General features: G+C 44.2%; 1 protein-coding gene and 1 long non-coding RNA gene across 11 annotated transcripts in view; one reads left to right on the top strand and one right to left on the bottom strand.

The window, feature by feature from the left end:
• Hbs1l (HBS1-like translational GTPase) overlaps positions 1–26,682 on the bottom strand; it is a 77,683-nt gene that overhangs the window by 24,209 nt on the left and 26,792 nt on the right. For 5 of the 10 annotated variants that reach the window (XM_087659446.1, NM_001439728.1, NM_001439724.1 and 2 more), the window contains 6 exon segments: positions 13,176–13,284; positions 8,303–8,568; positions 7,730–7,895; positions 5,220–5,337; positions 3,106–3,252; positions 1,601–1,675 (listed from right to left, as the gene is read on the bottom strand). In XM_087659446.1, coding sequence (XP_087515572.1) covers positions 1,601–1,675; positions 3,106–3,252; positions 5,220–5,337; positions 7,730–7,895; positions 8,303–8,568; positions 13,176–13,222 — 819 coding nt within the window. In that variant the 5' untranslated portion in view covers positions 13,223–13,284. 10 annotated transcript variants of the gene reach the window in all.
• Positions 8,138–24,941, top strand: LOC134484961 (uncharacterized). The gene is made up of 3 exons (XR_015649128.1): positions 8,138–8,795; positions 10,112–10,201; positions 22,696–24,941. It is a non-coding gene; the product is annotated as an uncharacterized LOC134484961 (long non-coding RNA).

Below are 26,682 nucleotides of genomic sequence, written 5' to 3'. Positions count from 1 at the left end.
CCCTTTGCTAAAGACACCACACATTTTAAACACAAGACTAAGTGGAATTGAGCTGGATTGTCCTGAAAGCCTCCTCCCTGAGGACTAACAAGCTACCAAGGGAGGGACACCATCAACAACAGTCCTTCCCAGGTGACACCTCTGACCCACAGCAATGAGCAGCGCGGGAAGAGAGTCCCAAAGGTGCAAGAGCAGCACGTGTGTCCTGGCAGTAACCGACGGCTGTATGGCCTCACTCAGCCAGCTTACCCGGAGAGAAACCACGCCCAGCACTGGAAAACCGTGAAGTCATGGACTTAGAGGAGAAATGACCTCTGCCACTTACTAAATTGGTCTATTTCCTAAGAGCGTTCTAAGTATTTATGGTTTGATTCAGAGCTAAGTGTAGCTTCTCATCCCTCACCCTAGAAGCTTCTCACTGATGTAAACAGAGCCCAGGACAGAAACTCACAACTGATGAAAGTGCAGAGGACAGTCAATTATGGTCAGCTACCTCCAACAGACGCTGAAGGGACATGAGGGAAGAGAGGGACAAAGACCTTAAGTCAGAGCCAGATGCCACCTTTGACAGGCAGGACAGATGGCCAACCCTCCCACCCCACCCCAGGTCATGGGAATGGGAGAGCTGGCCCTGTCCCCTCGCTAGCTCCGGCCCTCTGGAGAGCAGCCCACACCTTGCCTAGGCAGCACAGTAGACCAGCCCTGGTGGCATGAGCGTGTGTGAGCTAGCCCCACGGGCACAAAAGCAACAGAGCTGGCCCTGCCCCTTGCTGGCTACAGCACTTGGTGAGAATGCTGAAGCCTTCAAAGGACCCGGGCAATGACAGATACAGTAACAGGGACGGGAGGCGATGCTTGGGATGCTGAGGGCTACCCTGACAAGAGCATGCAGCTGAGTGATGCTGAGAAGAGGTCTTCCCCAAGGGTGAGCCTCCTAGTGGATGAACCAATACCAAATGGTCAGCCCTGGTATCCTACACACGGAAGCAGCACCACAGAGACTCCGCAGGCTGAACTCACATATCTACACACAGTCGTCAAAACAACAGCAGTCCAAGAAAAAGAGGCCATGAATATGAGAGCAAGCAAAGGAGTGTGTGATGGTTTGCATAGGTTGGCCCAGGGAGTGCACTATTAGAGGTGTGTCCTTGTTGGAGGAAGTGTGTTACTGTGAGGATGGGCTTGGAGACCCTCCTCCTAGCTGCCTGAGGATGCTCAGTCTGTTCCTGGCTTCCTTAGGATGAAGGTGTAGACCTCTCAGCTCCTCCTGCACCAGGCCTGCCTGGACGCTGCCAAGCTCCCACCTTGATGATAATGGACTGAACCTCTGAACCTGTAAGCCAGCCTCAATCAAATATTGTCCTTTATAAGACTTGCCTTGGTCATGGTGTCTGCTCACAGCGATAAGACCCTAACTAAGACAGAGTGGTTATGGAGAAGCTGGAAGGGACAGAGGATGAGGACATGACAATAATTACGTTTTAACGTTAAAAACTATAATAACTTTAAAGAAGAATATTAATATAATTAGCTTTTTTTCTACTATAAGTAAAATGATATAGAAAAATAAACAAACTAATTTTATTTAAAATTATCATACCTTAAAACCTGCTTGCTTGAGAAAGTGCCCAAGTTTTCCAGTAATCTCTTGAAATCTTTCTTGTTGCCAATTTACCTGATAAAGATCCAATTTACACATAGAATTATACTTGAGAAGACATAAAGTCAGAATTTCCACAGTAAAATGTACATAGCCAAAATTATATCAAATATAAATTAAAATTAAAACTCAGGGAAAAAAAACTTTACCACTAATGTGGTAAGCTGATCTGTTCCTAGACTAGGAAGCCAACAGAGAACCCCTCACAGTTAGAGCCCACTAGCTATGCTAAAGGTGACTTCGAACTCGGTGAGGAGAGAGCAGTTTGTTCGGTTGTGCTGTGACCACACACTGGACCACAGTAAGGGCACCGACACGCACCTCAGCCCCCACAGTAAGCGAGCATGTAACACCAGCTCTAGGCAAAGGGCAGAGCCTAGGTCTACGTACAGCCATGTCTACAGCGTATGCACACATGCACATGGTAAAAGGGGAAATGTATGAGCATAGAGTCTACATACAGTCTTAGGCAACGGCTCCAATATGAGTGTTTTCCAAAAAGTTTCTCCATTTTCTCTACATTTGAAATATTTCATGCAAAAATGCTAGAGAAAATTTAAAGCTACACATGTAATAATAAACTACAGAGGAACCAACAGAGAATATTGGTGAATATTTATCAGATGCTAGGGTGAAGAAATATGTAAATGTAAAATTAAGTAGAATGCCTATTTGTATACGACCAAATAACCAAAACGGATAACGAGTAAACTATACAAAGAATTGCCAGGAAAATACACTTAAATATTGTTACTGTTCACAAAACAATGTTTGAATATGTTATATTAATAACATAGGCTAATATAAAGCCACTAATTTTTTTTTTTACCCAAGTAAGCATGCATAAGAGTACTGCCAACTTTTTGGAGAGGATCATATATCGTAATCCACTGGCTGTGACAGAAAGAAAAATAGAAACAATTCATTTCTATAAAAATAAAACTGGTCAATGTACAACGAAATGGCTATTATACTTTCATTTTACAGTGGTGCATATTATTTTATAACTGAGATGTTTTAAGTTCTAAAAAGCCATTTCAAAATAAGATATTCCTGCTTTAAAATTACTATTACCATGTTCAGTTAATCAGTAGATAGCAAATTTATTTTTCTTGATATGGCAACTAGACTAATAGAACATAGAGTAGTTCCGTCTGTGGGCCTCTATGTGGGCTGAACACAATCTACTTTAAAATGACTTAGGTTTGTTTATTCTGTGTGCATGAATATTTTGTCTCACGTATGTACGTGCACCACATGAGTGTCTAGTGCTTGCAGAAGCCAGGAGACAGTGTGGAATCTCTGGAACTGCGGTTCTGAATGGCTGTGAGCTGCCGTGTGTGCTGAGAAACAAACCCGGCCCCCCGAAAGCACAAGTGCTCTAGCCCTGCGCCATCTCTCCTGCTCCCAGACATCACCCTCACCAACCCCCAGCCCCTCAGTACCTGGTCCATCTTATTGACAGCCACAGCAAGCTGCGTCACTCCAAGAGATCGGACCAAAAGGCCATGCTCTCGGGTCTGTCCTCCCGTCTCAAATCCAGCTTCAAATTCTCCCCTGCTGGCATCAACGACCAAGACTGCCACGTCAGCCTGAGGAAGAAGAATCACAGCTAGAAGTGAGGCCATGCCTCCTCCATTCAAAGGACAGCTCACACAGTTCACAGCGTGCTCAGAGTTAAGGCAGGCCATAACATGAGCACACACCAGCGCACATGAAGAATACCACGGCAGGTTATAACTCTCAATAATGGTTATGACACAGAACTGGAAGCTACTCAGCAAGTCGGCTCAGCAGGTAAAAGTACTTCCTGCACAGCTTGAGTAGATGAGGTCAGTCTCCTGGACACACATGGCGGCAGGCGAGAACTGACTTCCAGGAGCTGCTCCACATGTGTTGTCACTCGAAAACAGCCACACTGATACACACATAAACAAGCATGATAAAAAGCTGTCCGTGATAGTAAACGCCTGGCTACAGGCGGAGGGGATGGTAAAAGTCAAAGTTGGCCAATATTCTCACAGGTCATTTTTCCCAAAACAGACTATTAGTTAAGATAAAATTCACGGATTTTTCTCAATAAATGCAAATAGGCAAAATTTAAATTTATTAATGACCCCCACTTTAAAAAAAAATCAAAGTGCATATTCCCAGACCCTACTTTTAGATGTCACAGGTGATCTAAGAGACACAATGATTTCTCGGATGTTGCTGGAGGACATAACCTCCAGAAGGGCATTTTGAAAGTAACTATCAGGAGTCCTAAATTATGCATATATTACTTTCTATCAATTCCACATCTTGGAATTTATCTTACAAAAACAGTTATGATACAAAACTGTCAGAATGTTATCTATAGTGAGAAAAAGTGTGACACAAATCACACATTTGTCTGCTGCAACTACTAACAGAGATCCTAGTACCACAAGCGTCTCACATTTCTCCTTTCATCCTCAAATCCACAAAACACCAGAAAAAGCAGCTCTGGCTGGGCACGATCACTGAAGGCCTCAGGCCCCTGCGCCTTGGGCTGACCATTCTTTATGGGATTCTACTCCATCTTGAGGAAAGGATTTACAAAAGTTTGCAAAAGACTCTGCAGCACAGCTGTTCTTCCAAATTCATTTTTATCAACTTTTTCTGTCAATGCCCTGTCTGGATATGTCCAAAGGATGCCATTCATTCCCCCATACACAGTCTTAGCGGTATAACTGTCCTCGGAGACACCCGGGTAATGGGACTGAATGCCTTGTGTCCCTCCAGAACCACCTGAGACTGCGGAGACTGTCTCTCCAGGGGCTGCTGATGACCACTCATGACTTTACGTGCACTGGGCTCTCAATCCTGAGTCCACCACTCTGTTTTAGCTGTTTGACAGTTTTGTTGTTTTCTGTCCTGTCTGGTTTATAGAGCATTTTACAAAGTTAATCATGTAATCCTTACCATACATAAAAGGAGATAAAATGGTGATAAAATAGAACATTCCGTACAGAACGTCATCGTGTGGATTACAGCTGCACCCCTAAGCTTGGCGAGGTAGTACCAGGCACCTGCACTCGCAGCACACGGGAGTAAAACGAAGACAGTTTGCGGCCACGTGGTGAATGAGAACTCGGCTGCTTAGAAACTCTAGGTGAGTTTGAACTCACTGCAAATTCCAGTCTCAAAAACCCCAGTCAACAACAAAAGTGGTCTTCAGGTACCGTGGGGGACAGCTCACATGGCTTTCTTCTTTTATTCTTACTTGACTCAAATACTCTTTCAGCTTCGTTCTACTTTAAAGTGTTTGCTATCATGCCAGACTTTAATTTTAGCAGTGAGGGAAAAAAGGAGGGAAAAGGGGCAAGAAATCCACACCTGTGCCATCATTTTAACACCTAACACACTCCTGCCTGATGAGTCCACAGCTGTCACATCAGGATCCTTAGACAAGTAAGCGGGGTCTAACTACTCCATTTTAAAACATTTTATGAGTTTAAAGCCTAGAATTGCAAGCTGGGTAGGTTTCAAGGACTGACGACACAACCAGTGTGCCACAGTCAGCTGGAGTAGCAGGTACCTGGGCTGCTCCTGTGATCATGTTTGGAATGAAATCCTTATGGCCTGGAGCATCCATTAAGGTAACAACTTTGGTTGTGGTTTCAAACTTCGTCATGCCAACATCCATTGTTACTCCCCTTGAACAAAACACAAAGAGGTTAAAGCCTACTGTATAAGTACATAACCACTGCTGTGGGCTACATCTCTTAGTAGTAGGCTAAGTGGCAACCTAAATCCGTCACAATAACGAATCAAAGGTTTGGGATGGAAATATCAGCTATAACTCAATATCCCTGTATGCTTTGAAACAAGGTCGCATAGACAGTAAGCTCTATCAAAATGATAGGGATTTCCCATTCCCTTAATGTTTGTAAGAAACTATAATTTATGAACAAAGAAAGCTATATACACATATCTCTAGATGAGAGAAATAAATACTACACATGAAGAAAAGATAACAAATGGTTACTTTCAAGAATTGGCTTTTCTAAAGTTCCATTGTGCTTCACTAATTATAGAAAGAAACACATAAAACTTTCCCTTGCAAAGCTGGTCAACAGTTACAATTTGAAAAAAAGGGGTATGACAGATATCCAATTTTAAATTTCATTCCATCCTTCTTAGAGACCAAGTCAGGACCTCTTTTCAGTCAAAACAAGGATTCCAATGATAAGAACTCCCTAGGAATAGCTACAAGAGCCTAAGTCATGTGACCTTGAAAATTTAAAAGGAGAAACAGGTAGACCACAGGTTTGTTCTAGTGGTTCTCAACTTATGGGTGGTGACCCCCACAGGGGTTAAATATCAGATATTTACATTAGGAATAATTAACAGTAGCAAAATAACTTCATAGCTGGGGGTCACCACAACACGAGGAAGTAAGGGGTCACGGTGTTAGGAAGGTTGACAACTCCTGCTCTAGACCATTCAAATGAAGAAACTCGGCCTGCCTTTAAGGAGCAACAGTGCTACCACCACGACCGTCAACTACAGTTTGCCAAGGCAGTCAGGAAAGTGGGTTCCTTAGTCGAGCCATTTGAGCTTGCCACAGTGATGCCCAATCCTGCTTAATGTTCTCCAACACCCAGTGGCCACAGGCAACTTTACAACACTTAGGGGTCAAGACTTATTCTCAGCTCCTCCCTGAAGTCCTTGAGCCAGTGCAGTGCTGACTCAGCACTTGTCTGTATTGAACCTTTTGTATCCTTCTGTGAGGATACGAAAATGTCTCCCAGTCTATTAACATCTATTCTTCAACATAGATTTGCCAATATTTAACATTTCAAATATATTTAAAGAACACAAAAATACCATTCTGTAGTATACTGTGGAGTGAGCTATAAGCTTGTAACGTGTTCAAGCTGTCTACAGAAGTCTAAATTCTATGGTGGTGAAAAAGACAGACCAGCGACCACAGTATCACCACAATCAGCAGGTGTTAAGCTGGAAGCTCAAACACGTGGCATTGAGGAACTGGTGCATTTAGCTCGCTAGCAGCTCAACTCACAGAAGTAAGTAAATTTGCCTATGCCCTTACAGCTTAGACCACATTCTTCTCAGTCTATTAATCTCCACCATCAGGCTACACAAAGAAAATAAAAGCTGTATATTTGATAGTCTGTTTGTTATACATGTGGGAATTACTTTGGGCTCTACTGTTTCTCAGTGAACTCACAGGTTAAGCTTTTGTGTGAGGGTAGAAAGCAGGTTCACAATAATATACAGAGAAAAAGATATATAAGGGAGAAATACCATGGAGATGCAAATACCCAGCTACCAGAAGCACTAAAGACTCGTGCAGCCTGCCTTAGAGAACCAGCTTACATATAACAGAGACAAGGACTGCAAACCCAGGTGCACTCTCTAATCACAATCAGATTAAAGACTTGAGAGATGTTCTGGCCTGTTAACTTACGACTTAGACTTAGTCATTCTGTTTCTGCCATACCACCTTATGTAGATAGACCTTGCTTCTGAGAGCCTTAAATTACATGCTTATACTTTAAAATACCTCTTCATCCTTCTGCTAGAATCCACCCAAATCAGCACTAAGTCCTGAGAGACACAGAAGGAACAACTGACAAGATAATTCAGTCATCTCTTTCTGGACTGTGTCTCAGGACAATGGGATTGGGAAGGCCATAGTCTGTACCCGCTGGGCAGCAGACAGTTTACCCTTTGCTGCTCCTTTATAACCTGGTGCAAGACTGAGTCAGATCCAACTTTAACTCAAAGTCCACACAGCAGGATATGCTGAGGGAGCAACAACGGCCCACTCCGCTCACAGCGAGACCAAGACCCCTCCCTCCAAGCCACCACTGCTTGTCTGGCCATGCTGTCCTTGTCTGGTTAGGGACAAGTATTCTCTTAATCTTCTCACAGAATAACGCATGCCCAGTATACAATCAAAAGGATTTTTAAGTCTCCTCTGCTGATGCATTTTAGCTGTTTCACATATCAACATACATTGCAACTTATTTTAAAGGACTCTATCATTTCAAACTGAAAATTTTGAAATATAGCGACTACCTTTCCCTTTCTTCTCCAGTTTCATCCAAGACCCATGCATATGCAAATGAAGCCTTGCCAGCCTTTTTAGATTCTTGCTCATACTTATGCATAGTTCTTTTGTTTACATTACCCAGAAGATAAAGCATATGGCCCATCAGAGTACTTTTCCCAGCATCAACATGACCTAAGGAAAATTGATTCAGGATTAATACTAGGTACATTTCAGATGTGGTTCACATTGAGGCATTGCAACACTAATTCAATAGCTTGTGTCAATATTTAGTGTAATAAATACCAATTTTTATCAAGGTTAAACACATAAATGGGGGAGGGGGTAAGGATTTCGCATTGTTTTAAGGAGGGCAAGTTTTCCCACTTTTTGGGAAATGCACCCCATTTTAAAAATGTTCACCAAATGAAACTGCCACAAGCCAAGTCTGATGATGCCCTCCTTGGTAACGTGGTACCACTTCACCCCGGGTGACTGGAATGCATTATGATGCAATGCCTCTTTGCTTTAAGTCTATGCTGCTCCAAGAGGCTGTGAACCTCCTGACCTGCTCCTGCTGACCCGGCAGAGCAAGCGCATACCAATGACCACTAAGTTGAGGAGCTGCTTCCCGCCCTGCCGCTTCTCCAATCCCGCTTTCACGTCTATCTGCTGCCTCAGCTTGCCAGACTTCCTCAGTGGTGTCGGAGTGCAGCCCAGCTCTTCTGACGTCTGAAGGGAGGGAGGGTGGGCGGTGGATTTCGGAGTGCCGGTCTCAGGAACATTAGGAGAGGCAATGCTCACATCATCTCCAGGAGGCCCTTTGTAAGGAGCGCGCACATTGTGTCCATTTTCCTCAGAAGGTAAGCTGCAGAAAGTAGATCAGAAAAACTGTGAGAAAGCCACTGAGATGCTGCCCAGCTGAAGCAGAAGGTAGCGGTCTCTTCGCATCCCTTTACATTTTGGGTCTCGCCTGGAAAGGAAAAGGACCAAAGGCAATCCACGCAATGAAGACTTGGAATCCTAGGCGCCTACTGAACATGACGACGCGCCGGGAGTGGTGTGCACTGTCGCAAAGCTCCTGCACCCGATGAGGTAAACGCTGCTGTTTTAAACTTTCAAGTGTCTCTAGGATCTGAAAACGTCCACTCTTGGCCCAGGCTTATACCCACAGCTAACACTGAAAGTATAAATTGGTAACAATATTTCACTTTTTCATATCACTTTATGATCTTAATTAACTTGATTTCTTATTTCTAAATGACCTTTCCAAAAGTGAGTCCATCCACTTAGAAATCTAAAGGATTCATCTTGACTTGGGCACTTACCACTAACTAATTCTTACCAGACTGAGTATAGAGTATCTGTCCTGCATTCGACATCTGAATCGCTTCTCCTCCCCTGTGTTTAGAGGTATAGATAGTTACAGTTCTCAGTGCTAATAAACTGTGCTCCAAGCAGTGAGCTACCTCTTACACGTGCACTTTACGTTCTCTCATCCAAGTTCTAGCTTTGTTTGGCTTCCATGATCAGTCAGAATCAGGAATGTATATGTGTGATGTTAGGGCCAGGCCTGGGTATATAATGCAATGGTACAGCCAAAAAAAATTTCTGGATCAACTGGGCTTCCAAGAAAATTCAATACATTATGAATGAGATTCCTTAAATTCTTGGTAACTTTTTTTTTCACATTTGTGTGTGTGTGTGTGTGTGTAGGTCAGAGAACAGCTAACGGGTGTTGTTGGTTACTGGGAATTATAGGCAGCGAGGCTTATTAGGAGCAAACAGTGTTATCTTCCCCCTAGGCCATCTTCATGGTTTTAGGCTCTATACTTTTGAGAAAGTATAAATGTTATATGCTTTTCTCTGCTGCATTTACTTGGAGTTGTTCTGAGACAGAATCTGTTCAGTCCCGTGCTGACCTGACACTGACAGTCAGCCTGTCCAGAGCGTATGGAGACTGCCTCCTCCTCTGAAACACTGGCGTCGATGAGGTGCGCCTGCTCCGGCTGGCCTCACACCTGACTTAATATGGAAAGTAATTTGCTCACTTAAAAGTCACAAAAAGATGGAACTCAAGTTAAACAACCTATATGGTTTAAATTTTTCATGTTCCGTTTTTCAAGAAACATTTGTCCAGTATTTTTTGTGTGTCCACATCTGTCTATGTTCTGAAGGCAGTCTAATCATGCAGCCAAAGCTGGTCTAAATCCAGGATCCCCTGCTACGACCTCTAGAATATTAGGACTGCAACTGTGTAGAATGCCTGGCTTCAGTAGAATATACTGTCAGCTGTCTGACTACCAAAAGCACTCCAATAAACTAGCTCTTTGTTAGATGATACTTCAAACCGTTTGACCTGAGGAGATTCTGTCAATCAGAAACACTATATTGTTTTTATTATCTAAAAGCCAGAAGGAGAAAAAGGAGGAGGAGGAAGAGGAAGAAGAGGAAGAGGAAGAAGAGGAGGAGGAGGAGGAGGACAACAACAAGAATACAGTGTATGTTTTGATTAGCTTGTACACAAATGTTCAACCGCTCTCAAAGGCTGGGACCCCAGTGTCTAGACATAGTGCTGAGACATGAAACTTGAAAGCATACATCTACTAGAATAGTCTAAGACAGAGCGTTAGGACATGGTGGCACATGCTATCTCAAGCCCTACAGAGAAACGAGTTGTCAATGTTAGAGCTATGGACCGTGACAGGTGAATAGAGAGCTTAGCATAGGTGGTCATTTAAAGGCTACTGTTTCAGCAGAATGATTTACTCTGTACTTTCCTTATAGACACCATTAGGAATCAAGCCTCACACAGCTGAAATTAATGTGAGAGTCTCCTTGTTTCTATGGTTTGTTATTTTGTTTTGGAGTCTAAACTAGGCAGGCCAAGACTTTATCCAGATTATGAGTCCTACAAAGTAGCCCATCTGTCTCCATCTTTTATTGGATATTTCATACTCTAATGACTTTTCCCACTAGGCCTTGTCAAAATGTTGACTCAAAGACTTAAAAAAAAGGGGGGGGGGGCTTTACTACATTTGGGAATGTATTTTAAATCCTCTGTGTTCCCAAGGATCCTATTATTGCCTATGATGGGCATGAGCAAGCCATCTTCATGACGCATCTAACAAGCACTGTGGGAGCTCCCAGCCAGTGTCTGGGTCTTATACAAGCTGTCCTTGGACACAGCTTCTGTGGTTACTGTGTACTGAACCCTTCACCCTTGTCATTCTGCCCACTGTCTCACAGGCACTCTGCGTGTATTCCCAATACAATGCATTACTTAAAGCTTATCTGCGAGCTGTTAAGGCTTCAGATACTCTCCATATCATGACTGTGGTCCCCTTAACATAAGAGTTGTGTGTTTTATTTGGTCAATAAAAGTCCCCCTAGCTGGACACAATGGTGCACACCTTTAATCCCAGCACTCAGGGTAGAGGCAGGTGGACCTTTGTGAATTCATGGCCAGCTTGGTATATGTAGTGAGTTCCACACCCTGTTTCAAACAAAACAAAACAAGAGACTTCCAAAACAGAATTAAGTATAACTCAACACATTAAGGATAAAAAGGGTATTCGTGTTAATTCAACTCTATGAGAGAAAAGGACAACTTTTAAAATTGAATCAGAACTTAAAATTATCTGACTATCTTAAAGTCACATGACAAAGATTATCTCGCCCATCATTAATCTGTACTGGAGGAATTCTGTCTCCTAGACCTGAGTTATTCTCATGCTCAACTTGAAATCAAGTGAATAAAGTCTCACTTTTAAATCCAAACTCTGAGCTGGGAGGCCATTAAACAAGAGGACATAGATCCCCATTACCACAGGTTTTTATATAACAAGTTAAGTTCTGAGACTGAACTTCATATGGCTAAAAACGAAATCCATCCGTGAGCACCTGCTGGTTATCAGCCTGACCTACGATGGCTCCTGACATCTGAGGAAGTCTTCCTTCTACGCTCTGATAAATGAAGCACACACACCTTATAAGTAGCACTTTTCATTTGCTTGCTCTTTTATAACAGACCCGTATAGCCTAGGCTGGCCCAGACCTCTGTAGCCAAGGATGACCCTGAACTCCTGGTCCTCCAGTTTCTACCTCCCAAGTGTTATCTAACAGCAGGTTCATGCCACAAGCCCAGCAAAAGTGGTTATTTAGAGAATAAAAATTGTGAACAACTTTAAAGAGGTTAAATATTTTATAAATTGAGATACACATAATTCATTTCCCTTCTCTACTAAAAACTACTAGAAAAATTCTAGAGATTGATTTTAAAAGAACAGGTATTATCTAGAAGAAGGAGGAAGAGGAAGAGGAGGAGGAAGAGGAAGAGGAGGAAGAGGAGGAGGAGAACAACAACAGCAACAAGAATACAGTATATGTTTTGATTAACTTGTACTTGTAGATATCCCAAATTCTAGGAGTTTTGAATTACATGAGTGACTGATACAATGAACCATTTTATTTGACAAGAGACATAGCTTTTGGTGTACAAAGTGCTTGCTGTATAAACTCGAGGGCCTGAGTTCAGATCCCCAGCACTGAGGTAAAAGCTAGGCATGGTGGTCCATTAGTAATCTTGCTGCTGGGGTGCAACACTCCACCCCATGGCTTGCTAACAGCAGTCTCGTCTCCACAGAGACAGCAACTGAGAGCACGCACAACTCTTCAGAGGACCCGAGTCCACTTCCCAGCATCAACCAGGGCAGCCTCCTCCAGCTTCCTCTTCTGACCTCCACAGGCACATCTGTGTGCACATAACCCACACAGGCACATTTACACAAAGTTAAAAAAACGTAAATCTTTATAATAAAAATAGGTGAGGAGTAAGCAAAGAAGGCAGCCATCTAATCTCTGGCCATATGTTTACACTGGTGAGTGCACATACACAAACACACACTACAACCAGACACACAAGTATGTACACATACTACATCCATACACAAAACTTTGCAAGCACACACAAACATTCTTATACTTACTACATCTACACACACAAATGTGCAAACACACAAACACTTAGAAGTACAAAAACTTCAAGGCAGTATTTTTACTTTATTTTTAATTTTTTTCCGTTAATGTACGGGCACATTTATGTGCTTTGAGTGTGTGCAATGCCTGCAAAGACCAGAAGAGGGTGCCAGATCTCCTAGAACTGGAGTTACACAGGTTGGGAGCCATCATTTGGGTGCTGGGATTTGAACATGACTACTCTGCTAAAACAGCCAGTGAGTGTGGTTAACCACTGAGCCATTTCTCCACCCCCAAAGCAGTATTTTAATTAGTGAGTCATATAAAGACAAGGCTAGAATCAAAACTAATTTCTCAGCCCTGTCTGTCCTTTGCTACATACAAAATCCATGAGATAGCTGAATTCCAATGCTTTATTATGCAAAAAAAATGAAAACAGTGCTCTACTCAATCCATGTCCACGGGTACTTTGTAAGGGGTGGAGCTGGAAAGTCTTACCCGGGCACTTCAAATCCCATGGTCTGTTTCTTCCCGGACACAGTCATCTTTGCAACTTTTGGCACAATTTCAGATTCACTCTGGGATGACCGAGATATAACTGATTTTCCTAGTTAAGGAGTAAAATATAAAAGGACAATTAATTTCCAGAAACATATGGCATATTATAGAGACTGTGATTAACTTACACAGAATTCATGTCTTATAGATATATCTTCTCTTTAAACAGTGAGATAAAGACTCCAAAAAACTAAAACCTGTTCTGGGAAATCCCCAGCCGTCTGGACACCCATATTCAACCCCACCAGATCGCTTTCAAATTTTGAGCTGACTGTTAAGTTTCAGTATTAAGAAACAAGGTGGTTTCTGCTCTGAGCCTTATTCTGACATTCTACCTAGATCCTCTCCCTACCTCTGTGACCACACCCTTTCACAACACTAAAACTGTCTGGTCAGTTAGCAGATGGCTAAACTATTTTTGATCCCCTGAGATTTATCAACTGATGAACAAGTCGAAAGTCTGCTAAAATTTGCTGGTGTTTGGTGCACAGAACATTAGATACTGTAAGGTCTATGCTATCCAGAAATACAGGAGACAAGGACAATGCAGAAAAATTAAAAGCATGGAGGATAAGCCATGAGCCAGAGTAAAGTGTGTGCATTTGACTCTTTATACATAACTCTCTAGTTTTCAAAATTAATCTTCAAGGAGTACCAACAGGACTGGGTTCACAAAAACATGGAGTTACCCTAGTAAACACACACCCAGAAAGTGCCACTTTAATCAGGAAAGATCATTAATGTACATGATGATGAAACATGGATGTGCTCACTGAAAGCCAGGCTTGCTTGAAATGCAAAGGGGAACAAGAAGAAAAGTACTCAGTGAGTCCAGACAGGAAACACAAAATGTCAAGTCAAACCATTGTCACTGCTAGGAGGAGCTCATATGTGTAAGGTGTGTTGGCAGCACCCGTGAATGAGAGAGAGCCTCCCTACACAAGCGAGAGTTGAGCTCCATGACAATCAATCACTGGTCAGTCAATGGAGAACAGGAGCCTACAGCAGAAACCAAAGCACACCCTGGAAGGCGGCTGGTCATTGACCGCGCTGTAGGAGAAAGCTGTCTGAGTGCAGAAAGAGCACCATGTGAAGCTGAAGATACCAACGACACAGGACCACTGGGCCAGCCACCAGCCCCTACTCCTTCCTGTTCTACAAGTGGACAGCACGGAGACAAGAGAGACAATACAGTAGCAATACGTAAAGACAACCACCTGAGGATAAGGAAAATGATGACATCACAGTCAGAAACCTGATCATCCGACAGCTTCAAATGGCCAGGCTTGGACTGGAGCACGCCTGCCTTTGTGAGCACACCACGGTGAGCGTGCAGGAGTGACCTATCCCCTAGGCACACACACTGTCTCAAATGGCCTGTAGGTGTGTGTGCCTTTGTATTTTCAATTGTTAACTGCGATGCTGACAGAGCTAAGTGCTGGCAGGATAGTTTGTATTGTCATTTCCTAGGCCCATCACCTGCTTTCTATATGAAAATGCTTGTCCTACCTCACCTGCCCAAAAAGAAGATTCTCTGAGATTCGCATGTTAAACTCAATTCAGGCCAAAAGGTAACACATTTGGACCAGGCACTGCCTTGCTGGCCTGACTGGATGAGTAAGGAAGAGGGTCTGTAGCATAGAGCTGATAGATGAGGCTGGGTTAGAAGGGCCACTATCTACAGGGGCAGGGAGGACAGAAGAAAGAACATGAGAAAGGCAGGGAGGCTGAGCAGACAGAGCCCCATGAGGAGACACAAGGGCGGAGACTTAAGTAGCTTTCCTTAGGTGGGCTACATGAGAGGCTGCCCAGCAGACAGGCCAACAGCCTTTTACCACATCTCCGCGCCTTTATTATTAAAACCCAAGAGGGACATGTAAAGCCCTGCACTAGAAGAGCATCTGAAAAAAAGAGATGAGGGAACAGACCAGAGTGGCCCCATTACAAAGCCCTCAAAGTACTTTCCACTGGAGCCAGGGGAAGCCAGGGAAAGGTGACAGCAAGAAAGGAAGAGAGGGGCCTGCAGCACCCCAGGACCCAAGGCTGCTGACCAATCAGGTGATAAGAGGCTGAAAACTCAGAACAAGGTGACTTTATATAAGGGTCACTGGTCGTTTACAAGAGCATTAAAAGCAAAAGAAGTAAAAGCCAGAATGAACCCAACAGCAGAAGGCCTCTGAGAAAGCAGAGACATGAGTCCCTATCTCTTCATCTGTGACTAGGACATCTTTCAAGTTTAGTAATTCATCTGGAAGCAGAATCTGGCATGAAGGAACACGAGGGTATTTACCAACAGCCTTTCTTTCAGACAGCTCCATTCCAGGGTGGGAGGAGCAATGAGCTTGAGGACAGTCTGTCTGTTACTCATCCGCAGGCTGGCAGGGCAGGCCAGGCTAGCAGGGCAGGCCAAGCTGTGCACATTGATGTTTCTGTAAACCCACGAGTTTCTGATATTCTGAAGCCAACCTGGCCATAAAGACCTGAGATGAGGATCCCAGGTGCGCAGTGACGAGACTGCATGGCAGAAAAGGGAGGTGTCAGAGCCTGGACAGGCGTCCAGGATCCCACTGGAAAGGAAACGGCTCCCTGGACACACTGCCAGCACTGACACATCTAAGAGGGCAGGAAGAGCAGGGTGCAAAGCACGGCAGACACCGAGTGAGGTAGAGCTAAAAGGGCTAACAGTGCAGCAGGCAGACATGGATGTCTAGGAACTAAACAATTAGCCTTTCTCCTGGATAACTTCCTTTTTTGTTTGTTTTAGTATAATAGCTACTTCCCTGGTGACACAGGAGAAAATGAGAAATAAAAAGAATTTTTAGTAACAAAGGAATAGTGTTACACATAAACAGAAATGCATCTGGGTATGGTGGCACACAATTTTAATCCCAGCAGAATCAGGAGGAGTTCTGAATTTGAGGCCAGCCTGGTCTATATAGTGAGTTCCAGAACAGCCAGAGCTATGTAGAGACCGTTTCAAAAAAATAAACAAAAGACAGGTGCTCAGAGCCACGATGAGACAGAACGTGCAGCATTTGCCTTTCTGGGTCTGCCTTACCTCACACAGTACACTCTTTTCTAGGTCCATTTACCTACAAATGCCATGTTCTTTTTAACAGTATTAGTACTAATACTATTCCACTGTGACTATGTTGGACATTTTCACTGTTCACTGTCCATCGTGACAGGACATGCAGATGTAGATAGGGCATTATGAGTGTGGCCGAGCATGGGTCTGAGCAGTGCGCTTTGCAGAGTGGTGTAGCTGGATCATGTGGTTGAAGATTCTCCAGACTGATTCGTAGAGTGACTGCACCGTCCGCATTCCCAGTACTAAGGAGCAAGTGTCCTCTTCCTCCCCCATTCCCAGCAGGTGCTGTCCAGTCGTTTTGTTCATCTTAGCTATTCTGACTGGGATGAGATGGAATCTCCAACAGTTTTAGTTTGCATTTACATCTTTAGGTGTTTACTAACCACTTTTATTTTCTCTATCAACAACCGTTTCGATTCCTAGCCCATTTTTAAATTGGATTATTTGTTTCCCTTAAATCTTTTTTAAAATTCTTTGTATATTCTGGATATTAATCTTCTTTGATTGTCTGGTGAAGACTTCTTACTCATTGTTTCATTAGCTGTAAGGAGACTTTCAGCTCCATGTCCTCAAACGTCAATATCTAACATGGAGCACACAACAATGCTGGAAACCAAGAGTCCAAAGGCCCACAGAGGCGGGGGCAGCCAACACAGGAGACGGGGGCAGCCAACACAGGAGACTGTGAGGTAGGAAACAGTCAAGGAGAAGGTGAGAGGTCAGTGAAGGAGAGATGAGGGCAGGTGAACACCAAGCCAAAAGGAGTCATTTAAATTACACTCAGACACACACACACACACACACACACACACACACACACACACACACACACACACACACCTTAAAGTTAAGTCACTTGAACTATGTTCCCCTTAAAGACCCACAGACTAACAAAAACACTGGTACCAATCTGAAAAACTTCTGAAATGGTTGGTTGGGGAACCCAAATGACCCCAAGATAACACAGACTATAAATGTAGCTCTCGGCTGTTTCTCAGGGATCTGGGTGGCTCTCTTGACAAAGATAGCACACACTGTGGACACAGGCTCAGCTGATAGGAGCTGGGTCTGACCCAAAAGCCTCTGTCCTTTGACCTAGCTTCCATGGTTCCAGAAAGTCCTAAGCAAGCTGACCAAGAGCAGAGGAGAGCAACTAGACCCAGCTCCAACCCCTGTGGGCAGGGCCACAGCAGTCCTACCCGGCTCCAAGCCCTGTGGAGCACTCACTCACAAAGCGCGGCTCCAAGCCCTATGGAGCACGCAGTTACAAACTCGGCTAGATATGCTAGATATTCATGAAGCTGCAGTAGCTGCTGGCATCCATATCCTGGTGGCGATCAAAATCTGCCTTAATAGACTTACAGCCCACTCAACAAGAGGGAAATCATGTCTGCACTGAAAACCTAGTCAGTTTCCCAGGGCTTAGGAAGTCATGAACCAAAACCATAAAAAAGCAAATCTATTCTTACCATTTTACTAGACTAGTTTAATTCCTTACTAATTCTAAATCTCATCCGTATACCCTCTTCACAGAAGCCCCTTTTTACAGCAAATGGAGACATGACAGGAAACCACAACTGGACACAATGCAGAGATCAGGGATCAGCAGCAGCAGATATGTGTATACGGCAGCTCCTGCATCCTATGGTACACACTACAGTCCAGGGAACACTGTGGAGGAGGAGAGGAAAGACTGTAAGAGTCCCTGAAACAGCCTCTCCTAAAATGGCTGCATGAACAATACTGTAACTTGTATGTTAATGTGAGAGGGGGAATCTCTCAGGGTCTAACACCTAAACACACATCTACAGGCAACCACGGCTGCTGAGAGAAGAATGGGCCTCTCCCGGGATAAGTCCCCCTTTGGCTGTTTAGTAGAGTGGCCGGCCTGGAAACTATATGCACACACAACAGCAAGGGCACACTCATCAAAGGCACAGCAAAAGCAGTAGGTTCATATATTTGCACATACACATATGCACATACATGTACATGTACATAACAATTATAAAAAGGAGTTTCCAACTCAGGATTCATAGTTCAAGAGACAATATGGGGACAGGCTGGAGGGAAGGGATGGGGAAACTGATCTGATTCTCTTTCAATTAAAAACATTTAAAACAAAGAATCAGGAGGTATTACAGCCTTTTTACGCTTTGTGGTTATCCATGAGACACTAACAGAAAAGGCACTGCCTGCTGCATGCGAGGTCAAGGTTCTACCCAGCAGGCGCCAGGACAAAGTAAAACCTTAAGACATTACCCTCTGAACACTGATGTGCTTAGAGACAGGACCTCTCAGCTGGACATGAGAAATGGAGAATGCCGAATGATGAGTCTGAGGGTCAAGCAAAGGCCATGGAGGCAATGGGAGTCAGTGGCTGCTAAAGTGGATCCTGGACTTGGTGAAGCACCATCGCAGGGCACGGTCATCAAGATCTCAGGAGGCAGAAGACAACTGAAGGCCAACGGCCAAGGTCTTTAATGACAAGGAAAGGAGCTGTGAGGCTGTACAGCAGCCAGGTGCACAAGAACCTGCAGAGGCCTAACCAACACAGGCAAAAGGAAACCACCACCGAGCAGACAGAGGAAAGAGTTCCAGCAAGGAGGCTGGGCAGGCAGGAAAGGAAGGGGTGGTTTCCTCAGTCCTGAGGGTAAGAATGAAGTGAAACAAGCGGATACATCCCAGGAAAGACCGGGGCAGTGCTATGGAGGGGCTGGCATTTGTGAGGAAAGCAAGATCTAGAGTTCCCAGAGTGAAGAGTGAGGGAAGATGGACAGTGATGACGACAGTGACTGTAATGGCGCTGCCGCCGCTGGTGCTGGTGCTGCTGCCGCTGCCGCTGGTGCTGCTGCTGCCGCTGGTGCTGCTGAGGGTGATGGTGTGAGGGTGAGGGTGAGGGTGAGGGTGGTGGTGCTGCTGCAGCTGGTGATGGTGACTGTGGTCAGGATGACCTTGTGATGATGATGCCAATGGTAGTGATGATGGGGATGATGCTATAATAGTGGTAGGTAAGGAGGGAGGAGACACCTGACTGGGTGAAACAAAAGGAGACAAGGTAGACTTGGACTTCTAAGAACAAGAAAAAATACAGGGTGAAAGTCTCACTCCGAGGCCCACAAGACTAATACCTTCCAGTTTCATGAAAAACATCGATTATTACACTACACTATTTACTACATCAAAATAACAAAGGTTGAGTAAGCATAGAGAAGTCAATGTGATAATCTTACACTATTTTTAGGGATGCAGCAAATTACTTTGGTATGTGTTTATATTTCAACTTTTTGATTAATTGAAAATAAACACAAAGATGCCAGTATTGTGCGCAAGAACACACTGAAAGCACAGCACTAGCTTCCTGTCTTCCTTCCTTCTAAGTCCTTAGGACACTAACAAACCCAAGGTCGCTCCTAACGAAAGCATTCAGAGAGTTCATGCTCATCCCCATCCTGGCTGGATGGGAAACAAATCCTACACACACACACACACACACACACACACACACACACACACACACACAGAGAGAGAGAGAGAGAGAGAGAGAGAGAGAGAGAGAGAGAGAGAGAGACACCAAGCAAATGGAAATCCATTCAGTGTGCAAACATGTCCGTAAATCTCAGTGCAGCAGCAGGAAAGGAGCATTGAATAGAGAGAACAGGCCTGTTGCCCAGCCCCACCCTTCTGCTAACTAGCTGGTGCCTTGCACCTTTATAACTCTCCTCTCAATCTTTTATCGGTGGTCACAGGCTGCACCACTGGGGAATTAGCCCTTCCTGTGACATGCCTTCCAGCTGGCCCTTCTCCTCAGCAGCCTGGTAAAGGAAGTGTGTCTAGTTTCTACTCACACAGTGAGGTGACATAAACGGTCCCCAGCTCGCTTGGTAGCTGTGTATAGATCACCTCCGAACACTAACAAGTTCCTCACTTCCAGCAGGCCACTAGGAGGTCAAAGTCAAATGTGTCATTCATTCTAAAAGAGCATCAAGCCCCACGCTCCAGCGCCCACTTGGGGCCGTGCAAAGGTGCGCATCCTGAAGGTGCATATGCAATGGTAGCACTGAGTCCCTGGAAGAACAGGAAGAACTGCACATGTGCTCTGTGCTTCAGTGAAACTAACTGACTTAGTTCATCAAACCTGGTTTTCCCATTTTATAGATACGTAAGGACATAGCTAAATTTCACAGTGATGTAGAGCCTGTGCCCTAAGCCGATCACCTGCACGCATCCCCAGTTCACCTCCATGCTCCAGTTCCATCTGCAATAAAGCACTCTTGGAAAATGACACCTCCTGTCCCTTCCAGTCACCCTGATTCATGCCTCCTCCAGAACTGCCTGCATCCTGGTTAGCTACTGTGGGACCTAAGCACAGACTCTCTCAGTGAGTACTTTCGAAAAGGACGCAAACGGAGAGCACTGTGGCATCATGGGAGTGTTCCAGACTCCTGTTGGATTTAATAGTGGGTCTTCTCAAAAACATAGAAACCACTCTGAGACACAAACTACAAAACTGTGAAATGGACAGAATATATGTGATAAAAGTATGTGCCTGAGAACATAAGGCTTCACTTTTAATCTGGCCCCAAACTGGGGGATGGGGGAAGCACAACAGAACTAAAACTCTAACCAACCAATAAACTTCATATTTATTTATTTTATTTATTATGCATACAGCCCTCAGCCTCTATGTATGTCTGCCTGCCAGAAGAGGGCACCAGATCTCATTATAGATGGTTGTGAGCCACCATGTGGTTGCTGGAAATTGAACTCAGGACCTCTGCAATAGCAGACAGCGCTCAACCTCTCAGCCATCTCTCCAGCCCCCATGAATCAAAACCTTGAAGAAATGTGTTTATGCATCTGGTCTTTGTCTCCCTCCCTCATCTCACACACACACACACACACACACACACACACACAGAGAGAGAGAGAGAGAGAGAGAGAGAGAGAGAGAGAGCGCACGCACGCACGCTTTGGAAGGACTTTTCCATTTACTAAATATAGAGTAAAATAAGTAGCATTAGAAATTACTAAAAACTAAGAAAAACAATAGTCCTGAAAACCCGTATGTCAATGTTTACACTTCCTTTACTTTCTCTACACCATTATAAAGGAATTTTCAAGTCTCTGCCTTAGGATCTCACTTATACTCCATAGATACATAGTTTCCTCACAGTGGCTATCAATTTAAACAAGTTTCATATGAAAAGAAATCTAACATGCTACCAGAAACTATACAGGGCACAGCTGTTGTCACACCCACAAAATGAGTATCCGCTTCAGGATGAAGGTCAAATGCAAGTTTTTTGCAAGAACACAAAAAAGCAAAATTCCCAAATAAAGCTAAGAAATCAGATTTTCATTATGTAGATAGATTACCATTGAGCCGTATTTTAGAATAACTGTGATTTGAAAATAATTATTGAAGTATAGAATCCGATGTGGACATTTCTATGCCCGTTTAGCTTCTTCAGTTCTTATAACTACAATGACAGGATCAAGAAATACAAGAACAAACAGGAACCATGCCACAAGACAGGAACTCAAAAGTACGTTTACCTTCTCTTGAACCCAGCTTTATTTGCTTAAGAATAATGCAATTAAGTCTCTAGAATACAAAACAAGAATAGTATAAACCCGATGGTATGAATCCAGGAGACTATGCTGGGACATCAGTGAGGGAAGGAGCAATAGCATATGTAAATCTGAACAAGGACGGGAAACCGGAATGTACAGCTATCAATCAAGACTCTCTGTACAATACCCGGAGTAAATTAAAAATCAGGAAATGTCACTAGACTAGCTCAATAAATTAGAGAATCAGAATTACTCCAACCAGGAGGGATGCATTCCTATATGTGTTACACACAGAAGCCAAGAAGAAGTGAGCATACAGAAACAGGAACGTACAGCGGTCAGACATTTCCTGACAGCTTTCACGGTTCTGATACTCTGCTGAAGGAGTGAAGGCTGAGGGAAGTGTTCCCTCTTACAGAGCAGTATAAAATCAGGGTAAAATCTATTCTGGACTCATCCAGTTCTCAGAAAGGATTGTTCAGTGTTCCGGACATTGTGGATGTGAAGAAGAGACTGTCCTCAGCCTTCGTTATCAGGTATTTGGCGCCACCGCCCAAATTTCTGCAGACAGTGGAACAGAATTCCTTCAGTGGAGAACCCCAGCCATTGAGAATAATTAGGAAAGGAATTAAGTGCACAGCCATACTTTATATAAAACCGCTTCCCCTCAAACCAGCAATTCTAATAATCTTTTCCTATCAGCCAACCATGACTTCAGACATTTACTGCTGGTTCCGTTCTTCAGTTTATTTTCTATCCAACTAACAACACTTCCTTTCCTTTTCTTCTCAGGAATCCCACTGAGATTTGTTCCTTCCTTCCTAACTACTGAGGACCAGATGTCTGCAGTGTCTGATAGTGTCTTATCGTCTAGCCCTTGTTCAACAAACCATCTCTTTCCTTTGTCACCGGAGTCTTTTACCCCCATGTTCACACTAAAATATAGTCAGTGTCTCCATATAAGGAAAAAGCGAAACAGAGACCAAGAACCCACTATTATACACAGGCCTTTGCAACATGGCCCCAGTGTATCTTTCAAAACCCACCTTCTAGCTGGTACTCCTGTCTGCAGACCCGGTTCTTCAGCATCAACAACTGGTTTCCTCATTTGTATAGCAATGGCTCACACCATGTCAACATTCCATACAAATGTCCTTTCATGAAAACTACATTATCCTTTCAATATATGAATATGAAATCAAGGCAGTTGACTTCTACACTCACAGCTCTGCTGATGTTATGCTATAAAGACTACAGACTGTCTGCTCTAAGTGACAAGGAACAGGACACAGCATGTAACCCTGCATGCACTTCTGCTGCCGCACGTCGAAGACTCCAACCGATCTCTGGGAGGTTATCTCCGTGCCTAGCTTTCTTATCGGTAAAACAGTATGTGGTCTACATAGTGGGAATCTCTGAGGAACCAAAAGAATCCAGATACCTCCAATGCCATAACAAGGCATTCTACCAACAGAACGGAGACAACCGGAATCAGACACTCGGCACTCATGATGGGAAGACAAACTCCAACTGTGTGACACTGTGGTAGGAACTGGATAAAAATAGGTCACAGAGGAAGGCCATGATTCAATGCAAAAGGAGCTCAGCGAAAGGAGTAAAAGAGAAATAATAAAAGGAGATCGGGAAGCATGACAGCAGTCCATGGAGGAGCCCCCCTCAACAGGTGATGCCAACAGCGTCCCTCACCACACCCTACCTGCACACCAACAGCGTCCCTCACCACACCCTACCTGCACACCAACAGCGTCCCTCACTACACCCTACCTGCACACCGGAGTTTCAGAGCTTGGCAGGCTAGATTATGACGTCATCCTGACACTGGGAACACCAGCAGGGCAGTAGTTGTAGACAGACTGATTCTGAGAGATGTGTCTGACACCAAGACAAACAAGATGGGAAGAAGTAGAGCAGTTAGCGTTCGGAGAAATGGACGAGCACCGTGGCCTGCAGGAAAACAGGAACTGCGGTGGTCACTAAGGCTAACCAGATGCACTATTAGAATACGGGTGAACTGAGTGTGGGGAGGGGAGCCATGAAAGCAGGGACCTGTGACTGCTGAGACTCTAACCAGATACATTAATTAACAGACTATGGTGATGATTAAACAACCTGCTGGTAATGAAGACAGATGCGTAGGCTGACGGGCTGAGACTCCACATCAAACACCAGACTATAGGCTGCACAACAGAATTAGTGCACAAGTCATTAAAGTCGCTAAGACACACATATCTAATACACAGTGAAGGGCAAGGAAGCAGGCAAGTGAAGAATACTCAGCAGGGAACACACACTCACTTTCCTTGCAGACCAACTGAGACCCAACTCAAATATGGAACCCGAGCTTCACATATCATGAACTTTGATGTGGTCAAACCCAACATTTTATAGACGAATATTACATGGCTACTCAAAACCGTGCTCATCTTCTCCAGGCTTTTCTCAAGGCACCATCTCTCCAGTCCCACTGCATCCAGACTGCACCTCCTCAAAACGACAGCCGTGTTCCCAAGACAACTGAATCAGGGTCTTTCTGAAGTAAAAAGCCTCGAGTCGAGTACCTCTAGGAACTGAACATGTGTTGCCCATATCTGATTCTGTAAGTTCATTGAGGCAGATGATGAATTACTATCTGAGACACTTCTGAGAAGGAAATAATGCTCAAGTCAGACCTTCTGCCAGGCAGGGTAGTGCATGCCTTTAATCCAGCACTGGGGAGGCAGAGGTAGTTACTCAGTCTGAGGCCAGCCTGTCTGCAAAGCAAGCTCAAGGACATCCAGCAGGGCTAATACCTGGGCAGGCTTCTGTTCATGCCAATTTTTAGGAGGTTAGAAAAAGGCATACATTCTAGTGAGACGCTTTTAGACCGCAGATAAAAAAACTATCTGAGCAATTTATGGGTTAGATTTGAAAGGCCTTTATTCTCTCTCTCTCTGTGTGTGTGTGTGTGTGTGTGTGTGTGTGTGTGTGTGTTTCATATGTACTATAGTAAAATATTAAAATATAGAATGTGCCCTTTCAAACTGGTCTGTATTAGTCCCAGTTGCTTTTTTAAGAAAGACTATCCTACACAATACACAGTCCAGTGAATGAAATCCCATAGGCATTCAAGTGTTTAATGAAACTGTATAATTCTGTATATGGAATGAAGCACAAACTCTGACCTAGTGGTGCTCACATCAGGAGATGTGGACGGACAGAATAACAGACATAAGAAAATGCTTATGTGGGTACATTGCAAGCATGCAGACCCAAGTGTGGATCCTAAGCACTACGTGTGAGCACATGTGTTTTTAACTCAGTACTGTGGTTGTAGATGGGGCACCCTGGGGAAGCACTGACATCCAGTAACGAGCAGCCTAGGTTCAACGAGAGATCCCTCTTAAAAGGCAAGGAGGAAAAGCAACTGAGGACAGCAACCTAAAACACCAGCCTTTGGCCTCCACAGTGCCTACACAGGAAGTACACCTGCATGCACACAGATCACAAACATGCACATGAATATCTCATACATACACACACACACAGACACATGCACATGGATGTCACACATACTCGCAGATACACGCCCCTCACAGACACATGCACATTTCAGACACAGCTGACACAGACACACAGGCACACAAGACATACACACCTCACAGACACACACAGACATGCACACCTCACACCTAAGATACACAAACATACACAACCCTGATACAGACACAAACTTCACACACATGCATACACCCTTCTCCTCACATACATACACAAGCTTCACAGACACACACACACATTTCATACACAAACATATACCAGAAGACAGAAGGAAAACACTGCACTCCTGCTCCCCCCCCCCCCCCCCCGCTCTGAAAATGTTCTCACCAGGAGATGCTGATGCTGACCGGCACCTTTCTCTAAGGAAAGAAAAAGTAATTGAGAAGCACCACATCTGTGACCTAGTATAAAACCAACTCTACACACAGCGAAGCGGGCCTCGGAGAAGCTAACCCACAGACTAACACCTTTTGCCAGTATAAGCAAGCACCCACCATGTCAGTTTGTGGTTTCTGGTTCATCACAGGTATATGCAATTCCACCCAAGAAAGAAAGGTTTGTTCCCTTAGGGTTTTAAATTTAAAAATAACTACTTAGCCTGCTCATTAGGAATCTCTCTTCTTGCCACAGACATTAATCTTCAACATGACTGCAAAAATGCCTGAACATTCACTATCACTACAAAGTACTAAACAAATAAAAACTGTTATCTGTGAGAAAAATCTTACTAAACCGAACTGAAAAACCAGGGACCCTCCCCCCGATCCCACAACTAAAATGCAAGGGACAATTTCTAAATACAAGCCTGTAGTTATCAGAGGAATTTTAACTTAGACCAGCTGCCATGCATGAGTGAGAGCCCTGGATTTACTACCAGCATCACCAGGAAGGGGGGGGGGGACGACACGGGGTGGGGGCAGAGATTGATGTATTCAAATGTGAAGCGTTCACAGAAGATGAGAAGACACTATAAATAACACTAATTTTTGCTTCAAACTAAAAATGACTTTGCCAGAAAAGGCACCTGTTGCTAAGTTCCACCCCCAGGACCGTTGCTGGAATGTGGACTTTGGACCTAGGAAAGCAATTGTTTTCATGGGGGATTAACGAGCCGCTGACAGAAGCAATGGAGAGAGCACTGCTGTGGAGAATGGAGATCATGAGGCCTGGCACAGAGGAAGAATATTAGTCAGGGCCTAGAGGTCACTGGGCCATATTGTG

Source organism: Rattus norvegicus, chromosome 1, assembly GCF_021556685.1.
Source record: "Rattus norvegicus strain SHRSP/BbbUtx chromosome 1, alternate assembly SHRSP_T2T, whole genome shotgun sequence".
Lineage (NCBI taxonomy): Eukaryota > Metazoa > Chordata > Mammalia > Rodentia > Muridae > Rattus > Rattus norvegicus.
This window is presented reverse-complemented; position numbering and strand designations above follow the sequence as displayed.